General features: G+C 36.2%; 2 protein-coding genes across 2 annotated transcripts; both read right to left on the bottom strand.

The window, feature by feature from the left end:
• Positions 1-701: 701 nt before the first annotated feature.
• Positions 702-4610, bottom strand: LOC148677226 (extracellular calcium-sensing receptor-like). The gene is made up of 6 exons (XM_088619419.1): positions 4299-4610; positions 3878-4172; positions 2925-3737; positions 2120-2347; positions 1903-2026; positions 702-1615 (listed from the first exon to the last, which is right to left on the bottom strand). The coding sequence occupies exons 1-6, from the start codon at positions 4499-4501 to the stop codon at positions 702-704; spliced, it is 2577 nt and encodes an 858-aa protein (XP_088475545.1). The 5' UTR covers positions 4502-4610.
• A 2486-nt stretch (positions 4611-7096) lies between these two features.
• Positions 7097-12253, bottom strand: LOC148677225 (extracellular calcium-sensing receptor-like). Its single transcript, XM_088619429.1, has 5 exons — positions 11978-12253; positions 10025-10837; positions 9062-9289; positions 8405-8528; positions 7097-8016 (listed from the first exon to the last, which is right to left on the bottom strand). The coding sequence occupies exons 1-5, from the start codon at positions 12236-12238 to the stop codon at positions 7103-7105; spliced, it is 2340 nt and encodes a 779-aa protein (XP_088475555.1). The 5' UTR covers positions 12239-12253; the 3' UTR covers positions 7097-7102.
• Between the last annotated feature and the right edge of the window lie 1467 nt (positions 12254-13720).

The raw sequence follows: 13720 nt of genomic DNA, 5'->3' as shown, positions 1-13720 counted from the left end.
AGCTTGTTTAGATATAAATACTGTATAAAGATAAAAATATTGAGAGGTTTTGATCATATCAGGGAAGTTGGGACTAATGTTTTTTTCTTGAAAAAGTTTCAATGATTTCTCTTTCATTTTAATATTTTCAAGCATCTCAAGATTGTATGTTGAACATAAGAATAAAACGAGCTACAGAATTTGATAGGAATGTATTATTATGGATAATAATAATAATAATAATAATAATAATAATAATAATAATAATAATAATAATAATAATAATAAAACCTTGACCTTCTGCTTCAAAAAACATGTGTTGCTTTCCTGGTAACATTGTAACTGACATGTTTTTTTTAATGAACCATGTACTTTTAGTAGTGTAACAAAATATATACAGTATCTGTATATAAAACATATATGTACCATACGCAGATACAGACAAGCTTAATTTCTTAAATCATTATTTATCTATTTGCTATTTAAGAGAAACGAACAATTTCATCACAACATACCCACAAAAATGAAAGCAAACAAATGTGAAGTGTTCTTCCATATGTTGGCTTTAATTTGCAAGATAGACTAACAGCAATATGGCTTACACTGGATTTCAAAGTAGCAGATTTGTAAACACAACAATTGAAAGCACTCTTTACATTAAGACAAAACTTTAAAGTCAAATATAAATATATACTAAAGAAATTAAGGAAAAACAGATTGTTTTAAAGTGATTTTGAAGGCATTTTACCCATCAAGTGCTTTTTGCTATTTTTGTCAGGTTTTAATAAAATAATGTAGCATTTTGGTGTAAAAATACAGAACACCAACCCATAACTGGAAGCTAAGATTGCAAATATTTCTACAGCCACTGTAAATTTCCCTGGGGAACTGATATAAGCTGGAATAAAGGTGATCCAGACAGCACAGAATATGAGCATGCTGAATGTAATGAACTTGGCTTCATTGAAGTTATCAGGTAGATTCCGAGCCAGAAAAGCGAGCACAAAGCACATGGCAGAGAGGAATCCTATATACCCTAACACAGCATAAAATCCAACAGGTGATCCCACATCACACTCTAAAATAATGGTTTCTTTATAGTAAGTTGTGTTTTTGTGTGGAAAAGGAGGTGATATTGTCAACCAAAGAACACAAATCAATACCTGTACAAGTGTGAAAGCAAGAACACTTAATCGCTGTTGTTTGGGCCCAAACCATTTCATAATGTTATTGCCTGGTAGTGTAGCCCTAAAGGCCATTAACACCACTATTGTTTTCCCCAGAACACAAGAGATGCACAGGACAAATGTGATCCCAAATGCTGTGTGGCGCAACATACAGGACCAGTCAGAGGGCTGGCCAATGAATGTGAGTGAACAGAGGAAACACAGAGTCAATGAAAAGAGCAGAAGGAAACTCAGTTCAGAGTTATTGGCTCGTACAATAGGAGTAGATCTGTACCTGAAAAATATATGAGATATGATTATGGTTAGACAGGCCCCAAATACAGAGAATGTAACTAAGACTTTCCCCATTGATTCCCCAAAAGACAAAAACTCAATGTTTTTTAAGACACACTGATTTCGATGCTCATTAGATTTGTATTCCAAAGGGCACTTAGCACACTCCACTGCATCTAGAAATATAAAAGAATAACATGAGATTTTTTTAGCTGTGCTCATTTATAATGTGATTGTTTATGTACTGAAAACAAAACAAACTTAATGTAAGTTATCAAATAAAACAATGAAACATTAAAATCTTTATGAAAATATTTAGAATAATATTTATTATTTTTATTTAAGTTTACAGTGCAACTATAAAATTATAGGTTATTACAAGATGAATTAGTAGAATTGAAGAATTGTTCATGTGTTACCTGTGGTGCTGTTTGAAATAAAATGTCTTGTGTCTATAGTTTACCTGTAGTGTTGCTGAACTCTCCCTCTGCACAGGGGATGCAGACGAAGCAGCAGACTGGCTTCCCTTTCTCAATGGCCTTACGAGTCCCTGGAAGGCAGCTCTCACTGCAGACCGACTTTGGCACCTAAAGATGAGTCTATAGTTAACAGCAACGTTTGATAGAAAATTCTTTGTAATTATTTGGTATTTTGACGTAATATGAAAGTGAAAATCTTACTCGATCCTGATCACCTGCCCACAGTGCACTGTTACTGTTCATTATAAACTGTTGTCCTTCAGGTAAAGAGGCATCATATAGACCTACAGTTTTAAATGTTATGATTCCATCTTTGTTCTGCTGCCAGTTTATTATAACATATCGTGCTACTGGATCCCCATTTTCATCAAAATAGACATTTTCTCCACTCCTCGTTGTGAAGTTTGCTCTCTTCAGGTAATGGAGAACCTACAGGAAAACAACATGTTAATATACTTTTAGAATAACTGGACCTTACAAGACAGTAATATTTATAATCCCCATGTGGAAAAACATCCTTTTTTAGTACACGGTCAAACTGATCAAATAAACATGTTACTCTGAAAGAAAATACAAATATTAATTGTTCTAAACTATTCTCTTTCACTTTCTGGTTAATTTGACATATTTGAATATAAAATATATCAGATAAACATTTTAAATGTATTGTGAAAAAACAAATTTTCGCCCTGTGGAGGACTGTCTTCCCTTCCAAGCTGTATCTCAGCTTGTGCGTGTTAATTGCTGGGATAGTCTCTGGGTCATCCATGACACTGTATTGGACAAAGCAATTACTGTATACAAGTTTTGGATGGAAAAACAACGATGTTGTTAGAGGAAAATAATATTTCATTAGCCTAATCAACAGGTCTGTTTGTCTCTATTTTATCACAGATAACATTTGGGGTGAATTAAAGAATTTTCCATTTTAGATTAAAAGCTTAGTTGGCTGTGAAATTTGGTCATCATACCAATTGACACATTCTTATTTTTAAACTTTTCCTACCTGCCAGGATTCTATCTTATTTTTATTTGCACATGTCCTATTGTCGAAAGGTCCTTGTCCATTTTGACAGGTCATTAGATCGTGCAGTGAATGAGCTACAGCGTACACTGCTTTATACACATTGTTCAATATCCTTTGTTCTGACAAATCTGTGTATTCATTATTTATTCCTTCCAAAGACTCTGTCCTGGTGCATGGCTTAACATTCGCATCACTCTGGGAACTCAGGCTGCAGTTGAACATACTTTCCCAGAATTCATTTAAGCCAGTGTTTCCAGGTGTGTCTGATGGACGAGCATTTAGAATAAATTCCTTCAGTCCTGGAATTTTTGCATTTGGAATTGCAAATCCAACGGCTCCACCCAAGACTTTATGTCCTGCACTAGATGCAAGATTTCTGGCTGTTATCCATGCCTCAGTGCCCACCCACTGCAAACCTGTGACGTTCTGAATCAAAAGCTCTTTTGTTAAAATATCAAGGTCAAGATAAGATATAAAAGCAACAATTACTTTTGAAGTTGATTTTTTAATTACATTTACAACTTTAAGAAATTTATCTTGTGGATCATTTATTAAAATGGCCTCTGAATATTCTATGCAGATTCCTTCTTTCTGAGCAGCCTGTACAAATGTAGCCATCCCATTGTTGCCATAATCATTATCACTTCTAATGGCCCCGACCCAGGTCCATCCAAAGTGCTTCACAAGCTTTGCCAGGGCTCTGCTTTGATAATAATCGCTTGGAATTGTTCTGAAAAATGTGGGAAATTCCTTTCTGTTACTGAGACAGGCACAAGTAGCAAAGTGACTGATCTGCCAGAAAGAAAAGAAAATGGAAATGTAGGAATATTTACATGCATGTATTTATCCTGACACCTTGAAAAAAACACTCATACATGTACAGTACAAACACAAAAATAAAAATGTTATAATAGGAAACAGTGTTTTCTCACCACTGGTATATTAAAAGGTCCAGCAGTTCTTGCAAGTCCTATTGTCTGTGAAGACCCCGAAAGTCCTATTATTGCAGGAATAGTAGGCGATCTTGTGCAGGAACTGTTTGAATGAGTGTCATTTCCTTCTCCATTCATTACTGCCAATGTAGCTCTTATTACCAAAGTTAGTGCAGTGCAACCATTGTAAATTTTATAGCCCAGAGATACTCCAGGAAGTATTTCAGAACTGTTATTGATTTCTTCAATAGCAAATATCATAGTTTGGGCATACTGGAATTCCTCTGGATTTAAACTGTAGGGAAAGTCCATTGCCTAATTTCACAATTATTATGACTAAATTTCATTTCCATATAAAATTAAACAATGTATGATTTTAATGGAAAATACAATACAGATATTTAATTAAGAAATCACTTACTGTATACATTGCAGTTGTCCTGGGTTCACCTTATAGTTTTGTTTGATAAAAAGAGGTTTATTATGAAATGAAATAACACCTCCTATGGTAATGTCCCCTTCTTTTAAAAAGTAAGGCTGCTCTTGCGCTCCATAGGGCTGACAGACTGGCTTTTCAGCACTTGTTAAAAAAACAATCAATGCTACTTCTGTAAGGAGCAACATTGCATACCAATTTTCATCCTGTCAGAATTCAAACTGTGGCTGTTCAAGGTAACACAAGGTTATATACCGCAGTGTAAACCTCATGTGTGTATCATTAAATTAAGCACTAAAGCATAAATTCTCTCAGGTGACATTGGAGATCATCTCTTCATTAGGTATATGAAAAGCAAAAGTTTAATCATGGAGCTGTGTTATTGCTCATAGGATATAATTTTCTGTTTTACTTATTCTGATATTGCTATTTGTGCTGCTTGAGTGATAGGTCAGAGAAAGAGGCAACAGAACAGAGACATCAGTTTATCAGGCATCATTTCTTTGCCCTATAGAACTCATAACACCTGGTGTATTTCATTTTGTATCCCCAGTGTTGTTTCTCTGATCTGCACAGTGTGGCTCTAGTCTTCCTAGAACAGATGAGACTAAGATGAGACAACAGAAAAAACAGAAAGAAGAAGCACACGTTCCTGAATCAGCAGTTAGTCCATTGTCAGCGGGTGAAGGAGATCACTTAGCAATAGATCAGCTTCAGATTCATACTGCTAGAACAGTGGTTGATAGTAATAATAAACTTTATTTTATATAGCGTCTTTAAAGGTGGCTTCTCAAAGCGCTTTACAGGATGACAACAACAATAAATAAGAAGAATACACAAGATAAAACACAATTACAATATATAGAGGAGACCGTGGATGGTGGTACTAAGAAAAGCAGAGGGGTGAAGAAAAGTAAAAGCTTTTCTGAAGAAGAAGGTTTTGAGTCTGGATTTGAAGGAGTTTAGAGAAGGTGACTCTCTGATATCCTTGGGGAGAGAGTCCCAGAGCATTACAGTAGTCAATTCGAGAGAACACAAATGTGTTCATAAGCTTTTCGGCTACAGTTAGTGATATTGTTTTGAGATTTATAATGCTGCCAATATGTGTTGAAGTCCAGATTATAACAACAGTTACTCTGCTCACGAATTGCCCAAAATTCAAAATTAATTCTTAAAGTACTATAGTTTCTATGAATTGTGTTAATGACTTCTATGCATTTTTTTGTGTGTTTCATTCTCCTGGCTCTGTGGCTGGAACTCTACAGAGTAGGGACATTTTTCAGGATAATGGGTAAATTGGCGAATACAGACAAACCCCACGGCACCTTATACTGTATCTACAGTATGTGAATATTATCATGGCTAAAATGTGTAGCACTGAATGCTATTACTGCATAGTTTACCCTGCCTACCAAGCAAGCCTTACTAAATAATTATTTGTCATTCAGATACACAGTCACTTCTTTAACTTCCATGTGAGTCATTGAATACCGAAGCTGTACTCATGTGCTAAACAGTTCAGAAACAAAAAACTGCAAAAAAATATAAATATGAAATGTTAAATATCTCCATAAGCTACCTACTGTAAATGTAATGAATAAAACTAAAAGCTTGCTATAGGTCCATATTGTAGTATTTTCGGGTTCAGCGAGAACGGACACAGGGATTCAGACTCTTGTTGACTGAAAAATGGGGGTTTTATTTTTCGGCACAACCAGCACAACCACTGCGCCCGCGTGCCAGCCGAGAGAGAGAGAGAATGAGCAAGCCCCAGAGAGAGCAACACACTGGGGTCTATGTGGGTAGCTACACAGGGATAGTGTGGCAATTGGGTACAAGTATAACATGGGTGCAAAACCAGGGAACTATTTACATGAATCTGGGCGATCTCACCAAACTGTACGACCATTTTGCAATGGGTCAGCTGCACTGGTCAGCGGCTTTCCTAGTCCCCACCCTGACCATTACTACTCTCGTCCTGCCCTATGACGCGTACCCCAGCTGGGCGCACTTCAGCCACTGCACCAGGTGAATGCGCTACACTGCCCCCTCCTGAGACGTCTGGCATCCCACCGGCATTGAATAGCCTGCCTACGTCCAGCACACAATCCTGCAGCCTCCACGGCACCTGGCGAGTGTACCTGCTGTGTCGAGGTGGAGTCTGGCAGTCCACACTCTCAGCCCCCCTGGTCTGGTGAAATCTGGACCTGACTAATTACCCCAGCTCGCCATGTACCCCAGCCGGACTTAAAATAAATGAAATTAAATCAATCCTGATAATAAATTACTTTAATGATCTACTTTGAAAATCAAATATTTTTTTTATTTTCTTAGAGGTAAAGTATAATTAGTTAATGGTACTAAAACATAATCCTGATTGATGAACAATACTTTTCCTGAACATTTTTTACATGAGATATTAAACAGAATTTTTTATAAGCCATTATCATTTTTTACAGAGGAAAATCAAATAAAAAGGAATTAAATACAGTATTTTGAAAATTCTATAAAAAATGTAGTACGATTCTACATCATCAACTTGCCAAAATGTGTGGTGATCATGGTAAAAAATAAAAAGTTTAATATATTGAGGATAAAGATAACATACCAGAGAATGATGTTTCATTTTCCCCTCCCTCGGTAGAAGTGTATTTTTATTCATTCAAAATGAAATTATAAATATTGTAGCTACAGAAACAAAAAGTTAAATTCTGGATAATGAAAAAAAAATGCTCTGGTGGATAAGTAGGGTAACATAAAGGATTTGAAAGAATTCCTTTTCCATATTTTTAAAGTGACTTGGAGGGCACTTTACTCATCAAATGCTTTTTTGTATTTTTCTCAGGTTTTAAAAGAATAATATAACATTTTGGAATAAAAATACAGAAAAGCAACCCAAAACTTGAAGCTAAAATAGCAAATATTTCCACAGCCACTGTGAACTTACCGGGGGAGCTGATATAAGCTGGGATAAAGGTGATCCAGACAGCACAGAATATGAGCATGCTGAATGTAATGAATTTGGCTTCATTGAAGTTATCAGGCAGCTTCCGAGCCAGGAAAGCGAGTACAAAGCACATGGCAGAGAGGAATCCTATATACCCTAACACAGCACAAAATCCTGTTGCAGATCCTAAATCACACTCTAGAATGATTGTTTCCTTGTAGTATTTTGCATTTTTATGAGGAAAAGGAGGTGATATTGTCAACCAAAGAACACATATCAAGACCTGTATGAGTGTGAAAGCAAGAACACTTAACCGCTGCTGTGTGGGTCCAAACCATTTCATAATGTTATTGCCTGGCAGTGTAGCCCTAAAGGCCATTAACACCACTATTGTTTTCCCCAGAACACAGGAGATGCACAGGACAAATGTGATCCCAAATGCTGTGTGGCGCAACATACAGGACCAGTCAGAGGGCTGGCCAATGAAAGTAAGTGAACAGAGGAAACACAGTGTCAGTGAAAAGAGCAGAAGAAAACTCAGTTCAGAGTTATTGGCTCTTACAATTGGAGTAGATCTGTAAAGGAAGAAAATAACAGCTATTGTTACGGTTAGTGAAATTCCAAGCAAAGAAAAGGTAACTAAAAGTATCCCCATTAATTCTCCAAAGGACAAAAATTCAGTTGCTTTCAATACACACTGATTTTGCTGTTCATTTGATCTGTACTCTGAAGGGCACTTGGCACATCCCAGTGAGTCTGAAAAAAGAGTAAAACCAGGCAGTCCAGATGTATTCAGGAATTCCTTTCTTACTGTTATACAGTATCTTGTTACACTCTTAATGACTTAATTTTATTCACATTCTTATGTATCATGAAATACAAATGTTTTGTATTGCTAATAAACTCGATGAAGTCAGCATGCTTTTTTGAAATATGTGATGTGATATATTTTGCACATAATTTTACATTTGTATGATCATTTATTGTTTTAAGATTACTTCAAAGGGGACTACTGTGTTGTTGTTGGTTTTTTGCATGCCTTACATGTATCCAGAATGTTGACCTACTTTCTTTACATTATATTTTCTTTTTGGCTTGCCTTGTTGAAGTAAGTATAAATAATTTGACATTTTTCAAACCTTACCTGTAACATTACTGAACTCCCCCTCTGCACAGGGGATGCAGACAAAGCAGCAGACTGGCTTCCCTTTCTCAATGGCCTTACGAGTCCCTGGAAGGCAGCTCTCACTGCACACTGATCTTGGAACCTTAAAAAACAATTTTGCTTAATGATTTCCATATTGCAAACACTCAGGCGTGCTCAGTATTGCTTACTTTTAGGCTTTATGTGTGCTGCATAATATCTTTATTACAAGCCATTGTAACAACATTCATCATCCTTTCAGCCTTTTGTTCAGAAAGACGTACAGTATTATAACAGATACACAAATGTTAATATAATTTTTCAAAGTGCATACTATAGTATTTCATAGTATAGTATGTTCTAGGTTTAGACCAATGGTTATTGTAAGGGTTGGTATTGGGGCTGGATATAGAGTTATGGGTTGTTGTAGGGCCAGCACTCACATTGTTATAACAAACGTACAGAATGTGCCATTTATGTATTATTTGAAAAATTACTCATAATGGGTCATAAATGTTGTTTTACTATTTTCTATACTGCTAAGAAGGTATCATGAAAGTATTACTTCATTCATTTTAACTACAGGTACATAAATTAAAATTCAAAGAAAGTGCTATCAGTACTATTTAATGTGTAAATGAAGATTTATGTAAATACCATTTTTTGTTCTCCTGCCCACACAGGGCTGATATCATTCATTTGAAACTGCTGTCCTTCTGGAAAAGAAGCATCATAAAGACCAATAACTTCAAACTTCGTGGTTCCTTCCTTGTTTCTCTGCCAGTTAACTATTGCATATCGTGCAACTGGATCCCCATTTTCATCAAAATAGACACTTTCTCCACTCTTGGTTGTGAAGTTGACTCTAGTCAAATAATGCAGCACCTAGAGAAAACATATGCTGTTAACTGGACTCAAGAATAGGACAAACCACAAGTACTCCAGCTCTGACAATCAAAAATTCCCAAATTCTTCAGACAGAAATTTCCTAGGTTTCATCATTTTAATACCTCTTCGCCATCCACAGCACCTACGTCAGTGCATCAATGCAAGCAACCAGTTTATCTAATTGCCTTGTCTGTATTGTAAGACAGTTGAATCTCAATACAGACACTTGGTATCTCAAACCAAGTGAATTCAAAAGCATATTAAATACTCTTTTTCACACTTGAACTATTGAGGTTGGTCTGTGTCTTTGGTCAGAAATATTTGTGAATGACACCTCTCTTCCCTCTTATTGCCATGATTAGGAAATGGGAACAGGGATGTCAATTCTGCATTCAATTCAGAAAATCTCTTCAATGGCAAGACTTGATTAAGCACTTCAAACTAGAACACAGACGTACAGTAAGAAATATGTATTTGAAATTCTTAATTTTTTAGTACACAAAAATAATGCACCTGCTTACAGAAAATACTATGTTTTTGTTTCCCACATTTTTCTTTATATTGTAAATAGACATACAGAGTGTAACTGAAAATTACGGTCACAACTCCATATTAAGATATAGTGATATTGTTAAATAAGTTTGTATTCAAACCATATCTGAGGATGTAAATATCTTTCAACAATAACAAGTTTATAATACAAATTTTAGAATAAACAACATGACACCTTACCTGCCAGGGTTTGATATTCTTTTCATTTGAACATGTTTTGTTGTCAAAAGGCCCTTCTCCATCTTTGCATGTCATTAGATCGTGCAGTGAATGAGCTACAGCATACACTGCTTTATACACATTGTTGGATATCCTCAGTTCTGACACATCAGTGTATTGGTTATTTATGTCTTTCAAGGTTTCTCTTCCTGTGCACGGCTTAAGAACTGTATCTTTTTCATGGGATAGAGTACAATTGAAAGTACTCCCCCAAAGCTCATTTAAGCCAGTGTTTCCAGGTATGTTTGATGGACGTGTATTTTGAAGAAATTCCTTCAGTCCTGGTATTTGTGCATTTGGAATTGCAAAACCAATGGACCCACCCAGGACTTTATAGCCTTCTGTGGATGCAAGTTTGCTGTCAGTAATCCATGCCTCACTGCCCACCCACTGTAAGCCTGTGACATTCTGAATCAATAACTCTTTTACCAAGAGGTCAAAGTCTATGTATGATGTAAAAGCAACAATAACTTTGGAAGATGATTGTTTGATAACATCAACAATTTGAAGGAACTTCTCTCTAGGATCAGTTCTGACAATAGCTTCTGAATATTCAATGCATATCCCCACTTGCTGAGCTTCTTTTGCAAAGGAAGCCATCCCATTATTGCCATAATCATTATTAGTTCTAATGGCTCCAACCCAGGTCCATCCAAAGTGCTTCACAAGCTGCGCCAGGGCTCTGCTTTGGTAATAATCACTGGGAATTGTCCTGAAGAAGCTGGGAAACTCCCTTCTGTTACTGAGACATTCACAGGTAGCAAAGTGACTGATCTACAGCAAAGAAAACACATTACATGCATGAACATAAAGAAGAAAATCCAAAACATAGAAAAGGAAAGGATTTCCAAATTAATGTTTTATATTGTCATTAGACAGGGTTATTATATTTGTAAAAAAAGAAATGTGGAATAATGTAATGTAGAGTAAAGAAAGCTTTTTTTTAAGTTATGAAGATTCTCAAAAAACATATTTCTTCAAAATCAAACAGGTACAAAGACTATAAATAAAGAGAGAAGTAATCTGTGTCCTAAAATGGACAATTACTTACACAAAAATCAACTCAGTAGTAAAACTGTACATAAACATACAGGAATGTATATTAAATTTCAAAATTGTTTTTCAAAACGACTGCTTACAAAGTGCATAATATAGCGCTATAGCAAGTAGAAATCAACCACTGAGCATAGAAAAGAATTACTGCGCAGGTTTCAAAATATTCACTGCAACAGATACAACATTATCATCAAGAAGCTCTTTGCCCGACGCACAGGAAACTGTACAATACCACCTCATTGTCACATTTATTGTAAATGATATTCCTGTATCAAAAAAGTACTTGTGGTTTTGTTATTCAGATGAGAAACATCAAGGAACTTTGTTTTGTCACAACCACCGGTCCTCGGAGTAGTCCTCACAAACGACCTAATCGGCTTCAACGCATACCTATTAACTACAATCACCACCGCACGTGTGGACTATCACCCACGGCGGTTCCTCATGAACGCCGTACTTAAACACTCTGTACGCACTGCTCTAGGGTCGGTATTAGTTTCACGTCTTGTGCTTCTACCTCATGTTTTCAACTGCCTTCTCTGATCGTCTCTTTTGGATTTAGACCTCTCTGCCTGTTCGTTGACCACAACTTTGCTTAACAGATTGGACTCCCTTGGATTCTGACCCCCAATTCTCATTCCTGGACCTGGACCCTGGCTTACAATTTGGCTTGTGCCTATTGTCTCAATCCTCTCTCGAACACTCTCTCCTCTCCGCATAGGATCCTAACATATTTTGTCTTGGCTGCCCTAACGGTTTAGTTGTGCGTATTATCCTATCTGTAATTCGATGTGCTTACTTACAGTATTTACATTCTATTCAATCCTTATTTGTTAAAATGAATAAAAGTTTTCTCACCACTGGTATCCGAAATGGTCCAACAGTTGCTGCAATTCCGATTGTTATAGTGGAGCTAGACTGTCCTATAATAGCGTGGACAGTCAATGGTTTGGTGCAGGACTGGTCTGTGACAAACCCTTTTTCATGCACATTCATCAATTCCAGTGATACTTTTATAGACAGAGGTATGGAGCGACAGGAATCATATATCTTATATCCTAGTGAAACATTAGGAAGAATATCTGATCTGTTGTTAATTTCTTCAATGGCAAATATCATGGTCTGAGCATCCTGTAATACTACAGGATTTAAACTGTGAAGGAAGAAACTGATAGTGTTAGTATTAGCATTTTGAAAAAAATATACAAATGCTTGATTAGAATATAGGTACATATTTGTGAAAAGCATTAAAAGCATAATAGTGTCATAATTTTTTAGATAATAATCCACAATTTACCTTTCGCATATGATGTGTCCTGGGTTGACTTTAAATGTTGGATTCACAACAACAGGGTTTTTATGGATTGAAAAAATTCCTCCTATTGTGATGTCTCCATCCTTTGAAAACTGTGACACTTCTTGTATTCCATATGGCTGACAAACAGGCTTTTCAGCTCTTGAGAAAAGAGCAACTAAAACTATTTCTGCAAGCAGAAACATAGCAGATCTTTTTTTTTCCCCTGAATGGATCAGAGCTCCTTTAAAAAGGCTTATATGGAACATCACAAATATCATGCTTGAATTAAGATCATGTGAGGTTCAGACTTAAAAACATCAAGTCTCAAAGGTGAATTCAGTTTTAAATCTGTCTGGGGAAATTTAACACACAGTAAATCACAGAGGTCTGCACCAGTAGGCTTCCCTCTCTATTATTGCTCTATAACATAATACCATACTTTTATTTGATTTATTTGTATTCAAATGACACTGCACTTAATTTTTTGTGTGTTTAAATCAAGAATAAGGGATATTGTTTTTCCTTCCAAGTTTTCTGCCATTAATTATTCACTAAGGACCTATGAAGTTAATAATGCATTTTCATCATACGTGCAAAGAGTGTTTATACAGTAGTACTGTGTCACAAATGACTTTGTTTACATCTTACATTTTTTTGAAAGCACAAAGCATGTAATACAAGAAAGCACCTTGTTTTAAAAATGGTATATTTCAGTTGTTAAAATCTGCAACAACAAAGATGGAGAATTTATAGAAATATCTGGCTTTAACACACCTCAATGGTATACGGATTTAACAGTAAGTTGAGGACAAAATGTTAAAGGATTGCTGCATCTGAAGTGGCTTTTGAGTAAAGAGGTGATGTCATGGCAAACGGTTGAATACATTTTACTAGATGCCTTTATTTATACCCTAGTAACAGACTGCAAAAGTGTTATAATTAACAATTATCTGCCAGATTCCTATAGGACAGTAGATAGATTGTGAGAAAACAGAAACTGAGACACCATAATTATTGGTTGTGTATTTAAATAAAGATATTCATGTGCACCTGTATGTACTGTATAGATCTGTTAGTCTAAAACTCAAAGTGTACATTCTAGAGACCAGGAGAAGCATATTTAACTAAGCTCCTTTCTCACATCCTGCCTCTCTTTCCTAGTGTTAATCCCGCATCAGCAGGGTCCGCTTGTCGGCACACCAGTCTCCATTTGGTGGTTTGAACCAAATCTTTGAGCTGATGTTGCCATTAACGGCGACCGAGAAATACTCCAACCGGCGCGTCGCTCCGCCTGCTGTCGGAGT

This window comes from Lepisosteus platostomus, chromosome 2 (genome assembly GCF_059453375.1).
Source record: "Lepisosteus platostomus isolate fLepPlt1 chromosome 2, fLepPlt1.hap1, whole genome shotgun sequence".
Taxonomy (NCBI): Eukaryota; Metazoa; Chordata; class Actinopteri; order Semionotiformes; family Lepisosteidae; genus Lepisosteus; species Lepisosteus platostomus.
This window is presented reverse-complemented; position numbering and strand designations above follow the sequence as displayed.